Source organism: Stegostoma tigrinum, chromosome 21 (assembly GCF_030684315.1).
Source record: "Stegostoma tigrinum isolate sSteTig4 chromosome 21, sSteTig4.hap1, whole genome shotgun sequence".
Classification (NCBI taxonomy): domain Eukaryota; kingdom Metazoa; phylum Chordata; class Chondrichthyes; order Orectolobiformes; family Stegostomatidae; genus Stegostoma; species Stegostoma tigrinum.
This window is the reverse complement of record NC_081374.1, coordinates 46,060,668-46,078,538: the sequence shown is the minus strand read 5'-3', so window position 1 is coordinate 46,078,538 and position 17,871 is coordinate 46,060,668. Positions and strand designations below refer to the sequence as shown.

General features: G+C 47.8%; 1 protein-coding gene across 9 annotated transcripts in view; it reads right to left on the bottom strand.

Annotated features, from left to right (window-relative positions):
- Positions 1 to 17,871, bottom strand: part of LOC125462699 (restin homolog) — a 120,474-nt gene that overhangs the window by 63,403 nt on the left and 39,200 nt on the right. For 7 of the 9 annotated variants that reach the window (XR_009447020.1, XM_059653493.1, XM_059653498.1 and 4 more), the window contains exons 13-17: positions 12,595 to 12,750; positions 10,105 to 10,260; positions 8,006 to 8,161; positions 5,897 to 6,052; positions 3,791 to 3,943 (exon numbers count right to left, since the gene is read on the bottom strand). Coding sequence is in view for 8 of the 9 variants with exons in the window: in XM_059653493.1 (XP_059509476.1) it covers positions 3,791 to 3,943; positions 5,897 to 6,052; positions 8,006 to 8,161; positions 10,105 to 10,260; positions 12,595 to 12,750 (777 nt within the window). In the remaining variant the exon portion in view is untranslated. The remainder of the gene's footprint in view (positions 1 to 3,790; positions 3,944 to 5,896; positions 6,053 to 8,005; positions 8,162 to 10,104; positions 10,261 to 12,594; positions 12,751 to 17,871) is intronic. The other 2 variants (XM_059653497.1, XM_059653499.1) reach the window with 2 other exon arrangements.

Sequence of the window (17,871 nt, the reverse complement as noted above, 5' to 3'; positions counted from 1 at the left end):
GGCTCCTGAATCCCAAATCGCAGCCCAGTTCCCATTCCTGCTGCTCATTAGGAATTTCCTGAGATTGGGAACCACAGGCACTCCCTGTCTCACAGTGAGACTGGGTCTGAACATTCCCACTGCCCCTGTGTACGGGACATGGACACATCGAGTGGGTGTGTAACCAGTGGGTGGGTGGTGCCCACAGCGAGGGGGCTATCTATGACGTCGTATATTTTATACTGTAAACCTTTGGAGACATTATTATTTTCTGTGTATGCAAGAGGTTTTGCTGTCAGTACTACAACATGGAAAATGGTGGAGATGCAGATAGTGAGGAAGGTGAGCACGCGCTACATCAGGATACAGATCAGTTGGCAAAACTCAGCAGGTCTGGCAACATCTGTGAAGGAGAAAACAGAGTTAACATTTTGGATCTGGTGACCCTTCCTCAGGACTGATGGTGGCTGGGAAAGTGTCAGTTCATATGCAGAAAACAGGGAGGAGGGTGGGGTAGGGAGTGAACGATAGGACAGAGCCCAAAGAGAGAGAAAGAGACAGTTGGACAGACAAAGGAGTTGCTAACAATCAGGCTGGGAGGGTGAGTAGTTGTTAATGGGGGCTGTTAATGACCAACAACGGGGGTTGTGTAGTGGCAGGCTATGTGATAACAACACCTGGGGTAGGGGGCTAGGACATGGGACAGTTTAGGCCCCAAAATTATTGAACTCAATATTGAGTCTGGAGGGCTGAGAGGTTCCCAAGCAGAAAGTGAGGTGTTGTTCTTCCTGCATGCGTTGGGCTTCGCTGGAACACTGCAGCAAGCCTGAGACACAGATGTTGATCACGGAACAGGGTGGTGCATGAAAGCGGAAGGTAACAGGTAGCTCAGTGTCTTTTTTTGCGACTAAGCATCCTCACACCCTGCTTCGTGTAATAGTGCCATCCCGTACTCTCATGTTCGTCTGTCTCTGTTGCATTTGTTCAGATGAGGCCAAATTCGACAATGGGAGCTTTCGAAATGCCTACCTTCTTCCTGAACCGAGGATTCCCTAGCACTGTTGTTGATGGGGCCCGTGACCAGGTCCGACCCATCTCCCACATTTCCACCCTCACCCTTTCCCTTCGCTCCTGCAACAGCAATAGGGTTTCCCTTGTCCTTACCTACCATCTCACCAACATCCACATCCAGAAGATCATCAGACACCGTTGCTGCCACCTCCAGCGGGATGCCACCACCAGACACATATTCCCCTTACCCTCTCTTGTACCCCTTCTGCAGGGACCGTTCTCTTTCGGACACCCTGGCCCAATCTTCCTTCACCTCCAGCATCCCCCCACAGTTCCACATCACCTTCCCTTGCAACCGGCGAAGGTGCAACACCTGCCCATTTACCTCCTCCCTCCCCAGTATCCAAGGGCACAAACATATCTTCCAGGTGAAGCAACACTTCACCTGCACTTCCAAAAATCTAGTCTACTGCATTCACTGCTCACAATGTAGTCTCCTTTACTTTGGGGAAACGAAGCGTAGACAGGGTGACTGCTTTGCCGAATATCTGCGTTCTGCTCATAAAAGGGACCCTGAACTTGCAGCTGCCTGCCACTTTACACACGCCACCCTGTTCATTGGGGCCACACCCAGGTTTGATGGACCAAGTACTGATGTGCGTGATAACTAGACAGATATATAAAGTCAGACACAGAACAATTGAGCACTAACTCTCAGCTGTACTGTGGATTCAGTCATAGTGCTAGACAGCGCAGAAACAGATCCTTCAGCACAGCTTGTTCATACCTTTTAAATGCAGTAATCGTACCAAACTCCACCATTTCTGATGGCAGCTCATTCCACGCACACACCACCCTCTGTGTGAAAATGTTACACATACCATGCTGTGTTATACCCTGTGTGCAGGCTGTGGGCTCAATGGCGTTTCACCATGGACGTCCAGTCCCTATACACCTGTATTCCTCATGTAGATGGCCTGAAGGCCCTCCGCTCCTTCCTGTCCCGCAGGCCCGACCAGTCCCCCTCCACCGACACCCTCATCCGCCTAGCCGAACTCATCGTCACCCGCAACAACTTCTCTTTCAATTCCTCCCACTTCCGAGAGACAAAGGGGGTGGCCATGGACACCCGCATGGGCCCCAGCTATGCCTGCCTCTTTGTAGGTTACCTGGAACAGTCCCTCTTCCGCACCTACACAGGCCCCAAACCACACCGCTTCCTCCATTACATTGATGACTGTATCTGCGCCGCCTCTTGCTCCCCAGAGGAGCTCGAACAGTTCATCCACTTCACCAACACCTTCCACCCCAACCTTCAGTTCACCTGGGCCATCTCCAGCACATCCCTCACCTTCCTGGGCCTCTCAGTCTCTATCTCAGGCAACCAGCTAGAAACTGATGTCCATTTCAAGCACACCGACTCCCACAGCTACCTAGAATACACCTCCTCCCACCAACCCTCCTGCAAAAATTCCATCCCCTATTCCCAATTCCTCCGCCGCATCTGCTCCCAGGATGAGGCATTCCATTCCCGCACATCCCAGATGTCCAAGTTCTTCAAGGACCGCAACTTTCCCCCCGCAGTGGTCGAGAATGCATTTGACCGCGACTCCCGCATTTTCCGCAACACATCCCTCACACCCCACCCCCCGCCACAACTGCCCAAAGAGGATCCCCCTTGTTCTCACACACCACCCCACCAACCTCCGGATACAATGCATCATCCTCCAACACTTCCACCATCTACAATCCGACCCCACCACCCAAGACATTTTTCCATCCCCACCCTTGTCTGCTTTCCAGAGAGACCACTCTCTCCGTGACTCCCTTGTTCGCACCACACTGCCCTCCAACCCCACTACACCCGGCACCTTCCCCTGCAACCGCAGGAAATGTTACACTTGCCCCCACACCTACTCCCTCACCCCCAGCCCAGGGCCCAAGATGACTTTCCATATTAAGCAGAGGTTCACCTGCACATCTACCAATGTGGTATACTGTATCCATTGTACCCGGTGTGGCTTCCTCTACATTGGGGAAACCAAGCGGAGGCTTGGGGACCGCTTTGCAGAACACCTCCGCTCGGTTCGCAATAAACACTGCACCTCCCAGTCGCGAACCATTTCCACTCGCCCTCCCATTCTTTAGATGATATGTCCATCATGGGCCTCCTGCAGTGGCACAAGGATGCCACCCGAAGGTTGCAGGAACAGCAACTCATATTCCACTTGTGAACCCTGCAGCCCAATGGTATCAATGTGGACTTCACCAACTTCAAAATCTCCCCTTCCCCCACCGCATCCCTAAACCAGCCCAGTTCGTCCCCTCCCCCGACTGCACCACACAACAAGCCCAGCTCTTCCCCTCCCCCCACTGCATCCCAAAACCAGTCCAGCCTGTCTCTGTCTCCCTAACCTGTTCTTCCTCTCACCCACCCCTTCCTCCCATCCCAAGCCACACCTCCATTTCCTACCTACTAACCTCATCCCACTTCCTGGATCTGTCCGTCTTCCCTGGACTGACCTATCCCCTCCCTACCTCCCCACCTATACTCTCCTCTCCACCTATCTTCTTTTCTCTCCATCTTCGGTCCACCTCCCCCTTTCTCCCTGTTTATTCCAGAACCCTCTCCCCCTCCCCCATTTCTGATGAAGGGCCTAGGCGCGAAACGTCAGCTTTTGTGCCCCTGAGATGCTGCTTGGCCTACTATGTTCATCCAGCTCCACACTTTGTTATCTTGGATTCTCCAGCATCCGCAGTTCGCATTATCTCTCAATGGCATTGGTACTGGCTCACCTACCTTTCCCTCTCCTCTCGTTGAGCTGCTTCCTCCTGATCCACCAGCTGATCCCGAGCTTCCTGAAGATCCTGTTGGATCTGCTCCAGCTTTGTCTCCAACTCTTGATTGGTCACTTTCAGCTTCTCCATCTCAGCGATGGCCTCTTTCTGTTCCCTGCACAGACAGAAAACCAAAGGATCAGACAGACAGGGAGAAACGGTCACTGGCAGGGGGAAGGGTCACTGCAGACATTCATTCTCAGATTCACTCACTCACTGGCACCTGAATTCCAAATCCCAGCCCAACTCCCATTCCTGCTGCTCATCAGGAATTTCCTGAGATTGGGAACCACAGGCACCCACTGTCACACGGTGAGGCTGGGTCTGAACATTCCGTGGGAGATCATGCCTCACAAATTCATTAGGATTCTTTGATGAAATGACCGGGAAGGCTGATGAGGGCAGGGCAGTAGACGTAGTCTATATGGATTTCTGTAAGGCTTTTGGTAATGTACCACATGGTAGGCTGCTCTGGAAGGTTACAGCACATGGAATCCTGGGAGAGTTGGCAAATTGGACACAAAGTTGGATTGATGGCAGGAAGCAGAGTGTAATAGTGGAAGGATGCTTGTCTGACTAGAGGCCTGTGACTAGCGGTGTGCCTCAGGGGTCAATGTTGGCCCATTGCTGATTTTTGCCTTTGTCAATGCTTTGCATGAGAAAGTATCACGCAGGATTAGTAAGTTTGTGGATGATATTAAAGTAGGCGGTTTTGTGGACAGTGAGGAAGGATATCAGAAATTGCAGCAGGATCCTGGAGAAGTGGGCCACAAAATGACAAATGGTATTTAATATAGATAATTGTGAGGTGTTGCATTCTGGAAATTCAAAGCAAGGAAGGAGCTGCATGGCGAACGATCGGGCCTTAAGGAGTGCGGTGGAACAGAGGAACATTGGAGTTCAGGAGCATGACTCTCTGAAAGTGGAGTCCCAGGTAGACAGGGCAATAAAGACGGCTTTTGGCACACTGGCCTTCATCAGTCAGGGCACCGAGTATAGAAATTGGGAACTTATGTTGCAGTTGTACAGGGCATTGGTGAGGCTACACTTGGAATATTGTGTTCAGTATTTTTAACGCTGCTATTGAAAGGATGTTATTAAACTGAAAAGAGTGCAGAAGAAATTTACGAGGATGTTGCCAGGACTCAAGGGACTGAGTTACAGGGAGAGACTGGACAAGCGAGGACATTTATCTTCACAGTTTAGGTGACTGAGGGGGATCTATAAAAGTGTTTAAGATCATGAGAGGCATGGATAGGGTGAATGCACTCAGTCTTTTTCTCAGGGTTGGGGAATCGAGGACTAGAAAGCATCAGTTTAAGGTAAGAGGGGGAAGAATGCAGGGGAACCTGAGGGGAAACTTGTTTACACAGAGGGTGGCACACGTATGGGATAAGCTGCCAGAGGAAGTGATTCAGGCGGCTACATTAACAACGTCTAAAAGGCATTTGGATGAATACATGGATAGGAAAGGTTTAGAAGGATATGGACCATTTGCAGGGAAAGGGGGTTAGCATGGTTATTCATTTTGGTCGGCACGGACCAGTGTGGCCTGAAGGGCCGATCTCCGTCCTGGAGGACTCTATGGCTCAATGACACACACTGTCCCCACGTACACGGCGCTCAGTGTGTTTACACTATTTCACGGTGTTCACAGTGAGTACAGTGTGTGTACAGTGTATCGCATGTGGACACATTTTCCATACAGTACATGGTGTGTCGATGAATTAAGTGGCACATGTACAGAATGAAGGGCATGTGTACACTTTGTAAATCTTATGTCTCAATCTGTGCAGAGATCACATTGATTTCTGTGTGTGCAATAGTTTTCATTTCAAATTGTTCAAAGTGTCTGCTCTACATTCCAATTCTAACTTCCAGTTCCTTTGACTTTACTTGACTCTGAGTCCATACCCAGTCTTAACCAATCAACCAGAGGGAGAAAAAGACGTCTACAATCAATCACAGAAAAATTGAACAGTACAGACATAGACCACACATATACAGTCAATAAATGGAGTTTGTATACAGTGAGTGTGAAGAGGGTTCAGTATGACGGCTCGCTTACCTTTCCCTCTCCTCTCGGTGAGCTGCTTCCTCCTGCTGATCCACCAGCCGATCCTGGGCTTCCTGAAGGTCTTGCTGGATCTGCTCCAGCTTTGTCTCCAGCTCCTGATTGGTCACTTTCAGCTTCTCCATCTCAGCGATGGTCTCTTTCTGTTCCCTGCACAGACAGAAAACCAAAGGATCAGACAGACAGGGAGACAGGGACACTGACAGGGGGAAGGGTCACTGCAGACATTCATTCTCAGATTCACTCACTCCCTGGCACCTGAATCCCAAATCCCAGCCCAACTCCCATTCCTGCTGCTCATCAGGAATTTCCTAAGATTGGGAACCATAGGCACCCACTGTCCCACAGTGAGGCTGGGTCTGAACATTCGATGGGAGATCATGCCTCACAAATTTGTTAGGATTCTCTGATGAAGTGACCAGGAAGGGTGATGAGGGCAGGGCAGTAGACGTAGTCTATATGGATTTCTGTAAGGCCTTTGGTAATGTACCACATGGTAGGCTGCTCTGGAAGGTTACAGCACATGGAATCCTGGGAGAGTTGGCAAATTGGACACAAGGTTGGATTGATGGCAGGAAGCAGAGTGTAATAGTGGAAGGATGCTTGTCTGACTAGAGGCCTGTGACTAGCGGTGTGCCTCAGGGGTCAATGTTGGCCCATTGCTGATTTTTGTCTTTGTCAATGCTTTGCATGAGAAAGTATCATGGAGGATTAGTAAGTTTGTGGATGATATTAAAGTAGGCGGTTTTGTGGACAGTGAGGAAGGATATCAGAAATTGCAGCAGGATCCTGGAGAAGTGGGCTACAAAATGACAAATGGTATTTAATATAGATAAGTGTGAGGTGTTGCATTCTGGAAATTCAAATCAAGGAAGGAGCTGCATGGCGAACGATCGGGCCTTAAGGAGTGCGGTGGAACAGAGGAACATTGGAGTTCAGGAGCATGGTTCTCTGAAAGTGGAGTCCCAGGTAGGCAGGGCAATAAAGACGGCTTTTGGCACACTGGCCTTCATCGGTCAGGGCACCGAGTATAGAAATTGGGAATTTATGTTGCAGTTGTACAGGGCATTGGTGAGGCTACACTTGGAATATTGTATTCAGTATTTGTCACCCTGCTATTGAAAGGATGTTATTAAACTGAAAAGAGTGCAGAAGAAATTTACGAGGATGTTGCCAGGACTCAAGGGACTGAGTTATAGGGAGAGATTGGACAAGCGAGGACATTTATCTTCACAGTTTAGGTGACTGAGGGGGATCTATAAAAGTGTTTAAGATCATGAGAGGCATGGATAGGGTGAATGCACTCAGTCTTTTTCCCAGGGTTGGGGAATCGAGGACTAGAAAGCATCAGTTTAAGGTAAGAGGGGGAAGAATGCAGGGGAACCTGAGGGGAAACTTGTTTACACAGAGGGTGGCACACGTATGGGATAAGCTGCCAGAGGAAGTGATTCAGGCGGCTACATTAACAACGTCTAAAAGGCATTTGGATGAATACATGGATAGGAAAGGTTTAGAAGGATATGGACCATTTGCAGGGAAAGGGGGTTAGCATGGTTATTCATTTTGGTCGGCACGGACCAGTGTGGCCTGAAGGGCCGATCTCCGTCCTGGAGGACTCTATGGCTCAATGACACACACTGTCCCCACGTACACGGCGCTCAGTGTGTTTACACTATTTCACGGTGTTCACAGTGAGTACAGTGTGTGTACAGTGTATCGCATGTGGACACATTTTCCATACAGTACATGGTGTGTCGATGAATTAAGTGGCACATGTACAGAATGAAGGGCATGTGTACACTTTGTAAATCTTATGTCTCAATCTGTGCAGAGATCACATTGATTTCTGTGTGTGCAATAGTTTTCATTTCAAATTGTTCAAAGTGTCTGCTCTACATTCCAATTCTAACTTCCAGTTCCTTTGACTTTACTTGACTCTGAGTACATACCCAGTCTTAACCAATCAACCAGAGGGAGAAAAAGACTTCAACAATCAATCACAGAAAAATTGAACAGTACAGACATAGACCACACATATACAGTCAATAAATGGAGTTTGTATACAGTGAGTGTGAAGAGGGTTCAGTATGACGGCTCGCTTACCTTTCCCTCTCCTTTCGGTGAGCTGCTTCCTCCTGCTGATCCACCAGCCGATCCTGGGCTTCCTGAAGGTCCTGTTGGACCTGCTCCAGCCTCGTCTCCAGCTCCTGATTGGTCACTTTCAGCTTCTCCATCTCAGCGATGGCCTCTTTCTGTTCCCTGCACAGAGAGAAAACCAAAGGATCAGACAGACAGGGAGAAACGGTCACTGGCAGGGGGAAGGGTCACTGCAGACATTCATTCTCAGATTCACTCACTCCCTGGCACCTGAATTCCAAATCCCAGCCCAACTCCCATTCCTGCTGCTCATCAGGAATTTCCTGAGATTGGGAACCACAGGCACCCACTGTCCCACGGTGAGGCTGGGTCTGAACATTCCGTGGGAGATCATGCCTCACAAATTCGTTAGGATTCTTTGATGAAATGACCGGGAAGGCTGATGAGGGCAGGGCAGTAGACGTAGTCTATATGGATTTCTGTAAGGCTTTTGGTAATGTACCACATGGTAGGCTGCTCTGGAAGGTTACAGCACATGGAATCCCGGGAGAGTTGGCAAATTGGACACAAGGTTGGATTGATGGCAGGAAGCAGAGTGTAATAGTGGAAGGATGCTTGTCTGACTAGAGGCCTGTGACTAGCGGTGTGCCTCAGGGGTCAATGTTGGCCCATTGCTGATTTTTGTCTTTGTCAATGCTTTGGATGAGAAAGTATCACGCAGGATTAGTAAGTTTGTGGATGATATTAAGGTAGGCGGTTTTGTGGACAGTGAGGAAGGATATCAGAAATTGCAGCAGGATCCTGGAGAAGTGGGCTACAAAATGACAAATGGTATTTAATATAGATAAGTGTGAGGTGTTGCATTCTGGAAATTCAAATCAAGGAAGGAGCTGCATGGCGAACTATCGGGCCTTAAGGAGTGCGGTGGAACAGAGGAACATTGGAGTTCAGGAGCATGGTTCTCTGAAAGTGGAGTCCCAGGTAGGCAGGGCAATAAAGACGGCTTTTGGCACACTGGCCTTCATCAGTCAGGGCACCGAGTATAGAAATTGGGAACTTATGTTGCAGTTGTACAGGGCATTGGTGAGGCTACACTTGGATTATTGTATTCAGTATTTGTCACCCTGCTATTGAAAGGATGTTATTAAACTGAAAAGAGTGCAGAAGAAATTTACGAGGATGTTGCCAGGACTCAAGGGACTGAGTTATAGGGAGAGATTGGACAAGCGAGGACATTTATCTTCACAGTTTAGGTGACTGAGGGGGATCTATAAAAGTGTTTAAGATCATGAGAGGCATGGATAGGGTGAATGCACTCAGTCTTTTTCCCAGGGTTGGGGAATCGAGGACTAGAAAGCATCAGTTTAAGGTAAGAGGGGGGAAGAATGCAGGGGAACCTGAGGGGAAACTTGTTTACACAGAGGGTGGCACACGTATGGGATAAGCTGCCAGAGGAAGTGATTCAGGCGGCTACATTAACAACGTCTAAAAGGCATTTGGATGAATACATGGATAGGAAAGGTTTAGAAGGATATGGACCATTTGCAGGGAAAGGGGGTTAGCATGGTTATTCATTTTGGTCGGCACGGACCAGTGTGGCCTGAAGGGCCGATCTCCGTCCTGGAGGACTCTATGGCTCAATGACACACACTGTCCCACGTACACGGCGCTCAGTGTGTTTACACTATTTCACGGTGTTCACAGTGAGTACAGTGTGTGTACAGTGTATCGCATGTGGACACATTTTCCATACAGTACATGGTGTGTCTATAAAATGAGTCGCGTATGTACAGAATGAAAGGCATGTGTACACTTTGTAAATCTTATGTCTCAATCTGTGCAGAGATCACATTAATTTCTGTGTGTGCAATAGTTTTCATTTCAAAGTGTCTGCTCTACATTCCAATTCTAACTTCCAGTTTCTTTGACTCTGAGTCAATACCCAGTCTTAACCAATCAACCAGAGGGTGCAGTAAAAATAAAAAGACTTCAACAATCAATCACAGAAAAATTGAACAGTACAGACATAGACCACACATATACAGTCAATAAATGGAGTTTGTATACAGTGAGTGTGAAGAGGGCTCAGTATGAGGCTCACTTACCTTTCCCTCTCCTTTCGGTGAGCTGCTTCCTCCTGCTGATCCACCAGCTGATCCTGGGCTTCCTGAAGGCTCTGTTGGATCTGCTGTAGCCTCGTCTCCAGCTCCTGATTGGTCACTTTCAGCTTCTCCATCTCAGCGATGGCCTCTTTCTGTTCCCTGCACAGAGAGAAAACCAAAGGATCAGACAGACAGGGAGAAACGGTCACTGGCAGGGGGAAGGGTCACTGCAGACATTCATTCTCAGATTCACTCACTCCCTGGCACCTGAATTCCAAATCCCAGCCCAACTCCCATTCCTGCTGCTCATCAGGAATTTCCTGAGATTGGGAACCACAGGCACCCACTGTCCCACGGTGAGGCTGGGTCTGAACATTCCGTGGGAGATCATGCCTCACAAATTCGTTAGGATTCTTTGATGAAATGACCAGGAAGGCTGATGAGGGCAGGGCAGTAGACGTAGTCCATATGGATTTCTGTAAGGCTTTTGGTAATGTACCACATGGTAGGCTGCTCTGGAAGGTTACAGCACATGGAATCCCGGGAGAGTTGGCAAATTGGACACAAGGTTGGATTGATGGCAGGAAGCAGAGTGTAATAGTGGAAGGATGCTTGTCTGACTAGAGGCCTGTGACTAGCGGTGTGCCTCAGGGGTCAATGTTGGCCCATTGCTGATTTTTGTCTTTGTCAATGCTTTGGATAAGAAAGTATCACGCAGGATTAGTAAGTTTGTGGATGATATTCAAGTAGACGGTTTTGTGGACAGTGAGGAAGGATATCAGAAATTGCAGCAGGATCCTGGAGAAGTGGGCCACAAAATGACAAATGGTATTTAATATAGATAATTGTGAGGTGTTGCATTCTGGAAATCAAATCAAGGTAGGAGTTTCATGGTGAATGGTCAGGCCTTAAGGAGTGCAGTGGAACAGAGGAACATTGGAGTTCAGGAGCATGACTCTCTGAAAGTGGAGTCCCAGGTAGACAGGGCAGGAAAGAAGGCATTTGGCACACTGGCCTTCATCAGTCAGGGCACTGAGTATTGAAGTTGTGAAGGTATGCTGCAGTTGTACAGGGCATTGGTGAGGCTACACTTGGAATATTGTGTTCAGTTTTGGTCACTCTGCTGTGGGAAGTATGATATTAAACTGGAAAGATTGCAGAAGTAATTTACAAGGGTGTTGTCAGGATTCAAAGAACTGAGATATAGGGAGAGATGGACAAGCGAGGACTTTTATCTTTAGAGTGTAGATGACCAAGTGGAAGTTTTATAGAAGTGTATAAGATCATGAGAGGCATGGATCGGGTGAACGCACTCAGTCTTTTTCCCAGGGTTGGCCTTCATCAGTCAGGGCAGTGAGAATAGAAGTTGGGAAGTTATGTTGCAATTGTACAGGATGTTGGTGAGAACAGACTTGGAATATTGCGGGTCTAGGCCCGAAATGTTAGCTTTTGTGCTCCTGAGATGCTGCTTGGCCTGTTGTGTTCATCCAGCTTCACACTTTGTTATCTTGGAATATTGTGTTCAGTTTTGGTCACCTTGCTATAGGAAGGATGTTATTAAAGTGAAAAGACCTAGTTATAAGAAGAAATTGAACAAGGTAGGACATTTATCTTTCTAGTATAGCTCTCTGAGGGGGAATTTTACAGAATGTAAAAGATCATGAGAGGCGTCGATACAATGAATGCACACAACCTTTTTCCCAGGATTAGGGAATCAAGTTCTAGAGAATATCAGTTTAAGGTCTGAGGGAAGAATACATGGGAACCTGAGGGGTAACATTTTTTCACAGAGGAGGGTATGCATATGGAATAAGCTGTCAGCAGAAGTGGTTGAGGTGGGTACATTAACAACATTTAAAAGGCATTTGGGTAAATACATGGATAGGAGAGGTTTAGAAGTATATGGGCCACGTGCAGGGTATGGGGTTAGCATAGATGGACATTTTGGTCAGTATGGACCAGTGTGGTCTGAAGGGCCAATCTCTGTGCTGTAGGACACTACGGCTTTATGATGCACACTGTCCCCACGTACACGGCGCTCAGTGTGTTTACACATTTTCACGGTGTTCACAGTGAGTACAGTGTGTATACAGTGTATCGCATGTGGACATATTATCCATACAGTACATGGTGTGTCTATGAAGTAAGTGGTGTATGTACAGAATGAAAGGCATGGGCACACTTTGTAAATCTTATGTCTCAATCTGTGCAGGGATCACATTGATTTCTGTGTGTGCAATAGGTTTCATTTCAGATTGTTCAAAGTGTCTGCTCTACATTCCAATTCTAACTTCCAGTTCCTTTGACTTTCCTTGACACTGAGTCCATACCCAGTCTTAACCAATCAACCAGAGGGAGCAGTAAAAATATACAGACTTCTACAATCAATCACAGAACAACTGAACAGTACAGACATAGACCACACATATACAGTTGATAAATGGAGTTTGTACGCAGGCGTGTTCTAAGGGTTCAGAATGAGGCCTCTCTTACCCTTCCCTCTCCTCTCGTTGGGCTGCTTCCTCCTGTTGATCCACCAGCTGACCCTGGGCTTCCTGAAGGCCCTGTTGGACCTGCTCCAGCCTCGTCTCCAGCTCCTGATTGGTCACTTTCAACTTCTCCATCTCAGCGATGGCCTCTTTCTGTTCCCTGCACAGAGAGAAAACCAAAGGATCAGACAGACGGGGAGAGAAGGTCACTGACAGAAGGAAGGATCACCACAGACATTCATTCTCAGATTCACTCACTCACTGGCCCCTGAGTCCCAAATCCCAGCCCAACTCCCAATCCTGCTGCTCATCAGGAACTTCCTGAGATTGGGAACCACAGGCACTCACTGTCCCACAGTGAGGCTGGGTCTGAACATTCCCACTGCCCCTGTGTACGGGACATGGACACATTGGGTGGGTGTGTAGCCAGTGGGCGAGCTGCATCCAGAGTGAGTCAAATCCATCAGCATTCCCGATTGACCGGTCACATCCGAAAGGACCTGGCGGCCAGACTGAGTTTGCGACAGGTGCTGAGGGAATCTCTGGGTGCATCACAGCTTGGTACGCCAACTGCTCTGTTCAAGACCACAATAAACTACAGAGAGCTGTGAACATCACCCAGTCCATCACGCACACCAGCCTTCCCTCCATTGACTCCATCTACACTTCCCACTGCTTCAGAAAGGCAACCAACATCATCAAAGACATCCCCCACCCCAGTTGTAATCCCTTCCAACACCTTCCATCAGGCAGAAGATACAAAAGCTTAATACACACATACCAACAATTTCAAAACAGCTTCTTCCCCACTGTTATTTGGCTCTAATTTAGGCCGAAGGGCCTATATCCGTGCTGTCGGCCTCTCTGGTTCTATGATGCCCCCATGTACATAGTGCTCAGTGTGTGTACACTTTTTTAGGGTGTACACAGGGAGTACAGTGTGTGTACAGTGTGTCACACGTGGACACATTATCCATACAGTACATGGTGTGTCTATGAAATTAATGGCAAATGTGTGTGCAATAGTTTTCATTTCTAATTGCTCAATTTGGAATCTGATGTTGAACTTACTTTTAATACACCCGCTTTGCAGCTGTAAAATTTGTATTCCTCGCTCTATTCAATCACCCATGATCTGCCTGTACTGCACGCTAAACAAAACTTTTCACTGTACCAGGGTAATACCTTCCCTCATATTATGTGGCACTATCACTGTGCTAACTGAGACAGACTTTAAACAGATCTAGTAACTCAACAGTGGGTATCCATGAGGCGCTGTGGGCCATCAACAGCAGCAGAACTGTACTCCAGCGCAATCTGTAACCTCATGGCCCTGCATATCCTCCATTCCACCATTACCATCAGGCCAGGGGATCCACCCTCGTTCAATGGATTGTGCAGGAGGTAATGCCAGGAGCAGCATCAGGCATATCTGAAGATGAGGTATCAGATGGTGAAGCCAGAAAACAAGACTAATTGCACACCAAACAGTAAGTGACAGACAGAACTAAGTGATCCCACAATCAACAGTCAGATTTTAGCACTTCTGTCCAGCCATTTCCACTCGGGAATAGTGGTGGGCAATTTACAACTCACTGGAAGAGGAAACACCCCAAATATTCCTCAATGATGGTACAATGAAGCCCTGCACATCAGTGCAGAAGATAAGGTAGACAAAGAGGAGGTTGGGAAAACGCAGCAGGCCGGGCAGCATCTGGAGGAAAGGAACAGTCAATGTTTCCAGTAATACACTTCTTCGGGAAAGGTAGTCCTCGAAACTTTGACTGCTCTTTCACTCCAGATGCTGCCTGCCCTGTTGCGTTCTTCCAGCCTCCTGTCTGTCGGCCTCAGATTCTAGCATTTGAAGTTTTTTTATCTCTAACCTGGTGCAAAAGATAAGATTGAAGCTGTTGGGGCAATCTTTAGCCAGAAGTGCCAAGTGGATGATCCACTTCAGCCTCCTGCAGTGGTCTCAGCAACACAGAAGCCAATTTGATTCACTCCATGTGATATCAAGAAACCGTCAGAGAAACTCAATATTGCAAAGGCTACAGGCCCTGGCAACATTCCAGCAATAGTACTGAAAACCTGTGCTCCAGGACTCGCCGCTCCCCCGGCCAAGCTGTTACAGTACAGTTACAACACTGGCATCCTCTCGACAATGTGAAAAATTGCCCAGATATCTCCTGTACATAAAAAGCAGGATAAATCCAACCCAGTCTGTTACCGCCCCATCAGTCCCCTCTCGACCATCAGTAAAGAGATGGAAGGTGTCAGTAACAGCGCTATCAAGCAGCACCTGCTCAGCAATAACCTGCTCAGTGACGCCTAGTTTGGGTTCCACCAGGGCCACTCAGCTCCTGATCTCATTACAGCCTTGGTTCAAATGTGGACAAAATAACTCAATTCCAGAGGGGAGGTGAGAGTGACAGCCCTTGACATCAAAGCTGCATTTGACTGAGTGTGGCATCAAGGAGCCCCAGCAAAACTAGAATCTATGGATATCAAGGAACAAAGTCTCCGCTGGTTGGAGCCACACCTGACACACAGGAAGATGGTTGTGGTTGTTAAAGATCAGTCAGCTCAGTTCCAGGACATCTCTGCAGGATTTCCTCAGGGTAGTGGCCCAGGCAAAACCATCTTCAGCTGCTTCATCAATGACCTTCCCTCCATCATAAGGTCAGAAGTGGGGATGTTCACCGATGTTTGCACAATGTTCAGCACCATTCGCAACTCCTCAGATACTGAAGCTGCTCATGTTCAAATCAACAAGATCTGGACAATATCCAGGCTTGGGCTGACATACAGCAAGTAACATTCATGCCACACAAATGCGAGTTGTTTGGAGGAGGTGTGGACTAGGGTGCCCCAGAGGGAGCTTTCTCTGTGAAAGGCTAACAAAGGAGGGGAGGGGATGGGAATGTATGTCTGGTGGTGGCATCCTGCTGGAGCTGGTGGATTGGATGTGGATGCCGATGGGATGGTAGGCGAGGACTAGGGGAACCTTACTGCAGTTGTGGGAGAGAAGAAAGGGGGTGAGGGTGGAAGTGCAGGTGATGGTTTGGAAATGGCTGAGGGCCCTGTCAACCTCAGTGCTGGGAAACCTCAGTTGAGGAAGAAGACGGACATTTCTGAGGCTCCCCTGCAGAAGGTAATATTGCTAGGACAGATGCCATGGAGACAAAGAAACTGGGAGAATGGGATGGACAACTGGTCCACTCCTCCACCACTCCCAACACCTCCCAAGACCACACAACCCCTTGGCACCTTTCCCTGCAGTCACAGAAGGTGTAACAGCTGCCTGTTTACTTCCTCCCTCCTCAGAATCCAAGGGCCCAAAAACACCGTTGCAGGTGAAGGGGAGCGTCATCTGCACTTCACTCAATCTAGTCTCCTGTATTCACTGCTCATAGTGTGGTTTCCTCTGCCTTGGGAAGACAAAACACAGGCTGGGGAACTGCTTTGCCAAATGCCTACGTTCTGTCTATAAGAATAACCCTGAGCTTTCGATTGCCTGCCACTTCAACACGCCACCCTGTTCCCTGGCCAATCTCTCTCTCTCTCTCCAGAGCTCCAGCAAAACTCAGTGGAAGCTGGAAGAACAGCACCTCATTTCCTGCTTAAGGAGCCTGCAGCCTTTAGGACCCTATAAAATCATTTTAGGATATGAAGCCCTCCTTCCGTGTGTTACGTCCCCCAACATTTCAGGTTTTGTCATGGCATGGGCTGCTTTCAGCCCAGCCAACGCATTGTTACCCACTCATTGACCCTATTATCAGCTTTTCCTCCTTGCAGCATCCCACTATCCATTCCTTTATCTGTCCATATATTGTTCTCATACTCTAGGATCTATCCTCTCACTCCTTTACCCCTCCCTGACCCTACTTTTACCATTTAAACCAACTTTTCCAAGCTCCAACTAGTTCTGAAAAAATGTCCCTGGATCCAAAACATTAACTCTGTTTTTCTCTCCACAGATGCTGCCAGTCATGCAGAGTTTCTCCAGCAGTTTCTGTTTCAGCACCTTTAATGCCTTATGCATAGACACACCCAGGTCAGTCTGTTCCCATTCACCCTTTCAAAAGTGCCACCTTTTATTTTACACTCTGTCTCCATGTTCTTCTTATGAAAACATATGACCTCACACTTCTCCACATTACGTTAGTCGTTAGTCTCTTTTCATAACCCCTCTTCTGCCATTTACTTTCTTTTACCTCCCTTCTAAGCCTTCTGTATTCGCCCTGGATCTCAGTTGTATTTTCTACCCGACACCGACTCAATAAACGCACGTTTCCTTTGTTATATTTTAATTTCCATCTCCTTTTTACACACAGGGAGCTATGGATTTGCACTCCTTTGCACCTCCACTGTACCCGAACCATCTCATAGGATCATAGAGATGTTCAGCACGGAAACAGATACTTCATTCCAACTTGTCCACACCGACCAACTATCCTGAATGAATCTAGTCCCACTTGCCAGCATTTGGCCCATATCCCTCTAAACCCTTCCTATTCATGTACTCATCCAGATGCCTTTTAAATGCTGTAACTGTACCAGCCTCCACCACTTCCTCTGGCAGCTCACTCCATACACACACCACCCTCTGTGTGACAAAGGTGCCCCTCAGGTCCCTTTTAAATCTTTCCCCTCTCACCTTAAACCTATGCCCCTCTAGTTTTGGACTCCCCTACCCTGGGGAAAAGGCCTTGGCTATTCACCCTATCCAAGCCCCTCATGATTTTATAAATTTCTATAAGCTCGCCCTCAGCCTCTGAAGGTCCAGGGACAAATAGCTGTTATTCACCTACAGGTTTTCCCACCAACTTTTAGTTCCAATCTATCTGCTCAGTCGTTCTTGTTCCATGGAAGTCAGCTCTTTCCCAGTTGATTATTCTTACTCTGTATTGTTCATTGTTCTTTTCCGCCACTCTCCTAAACTTTGCGATACAATGATAATCCTCCATTCAACGATATCCCAATGACACTTGACCTACTTGGCTCACATCATTCCCAGTTAAAGCAGTGCCTCCTTTCCTGTTTGACTGGATGCCCACTGCTAAAGGAAATTCTCCTGGACAAATTCCAGAAACTCTTGCCCCTCTTCTCCCCTTACATGACTTGGTTTACATTTGGGTAATTAAAGCTCTCCATTATAATTGGTCTATGATTCTAAAACCTTTCTGTATTTCCATGTAGATTTGTGCCTTCCTGCTATTTGGTGATCGAGAGACAACACTGAACAATGTAATTGTACTCTTTTTGTTATTTAGCTCAATCC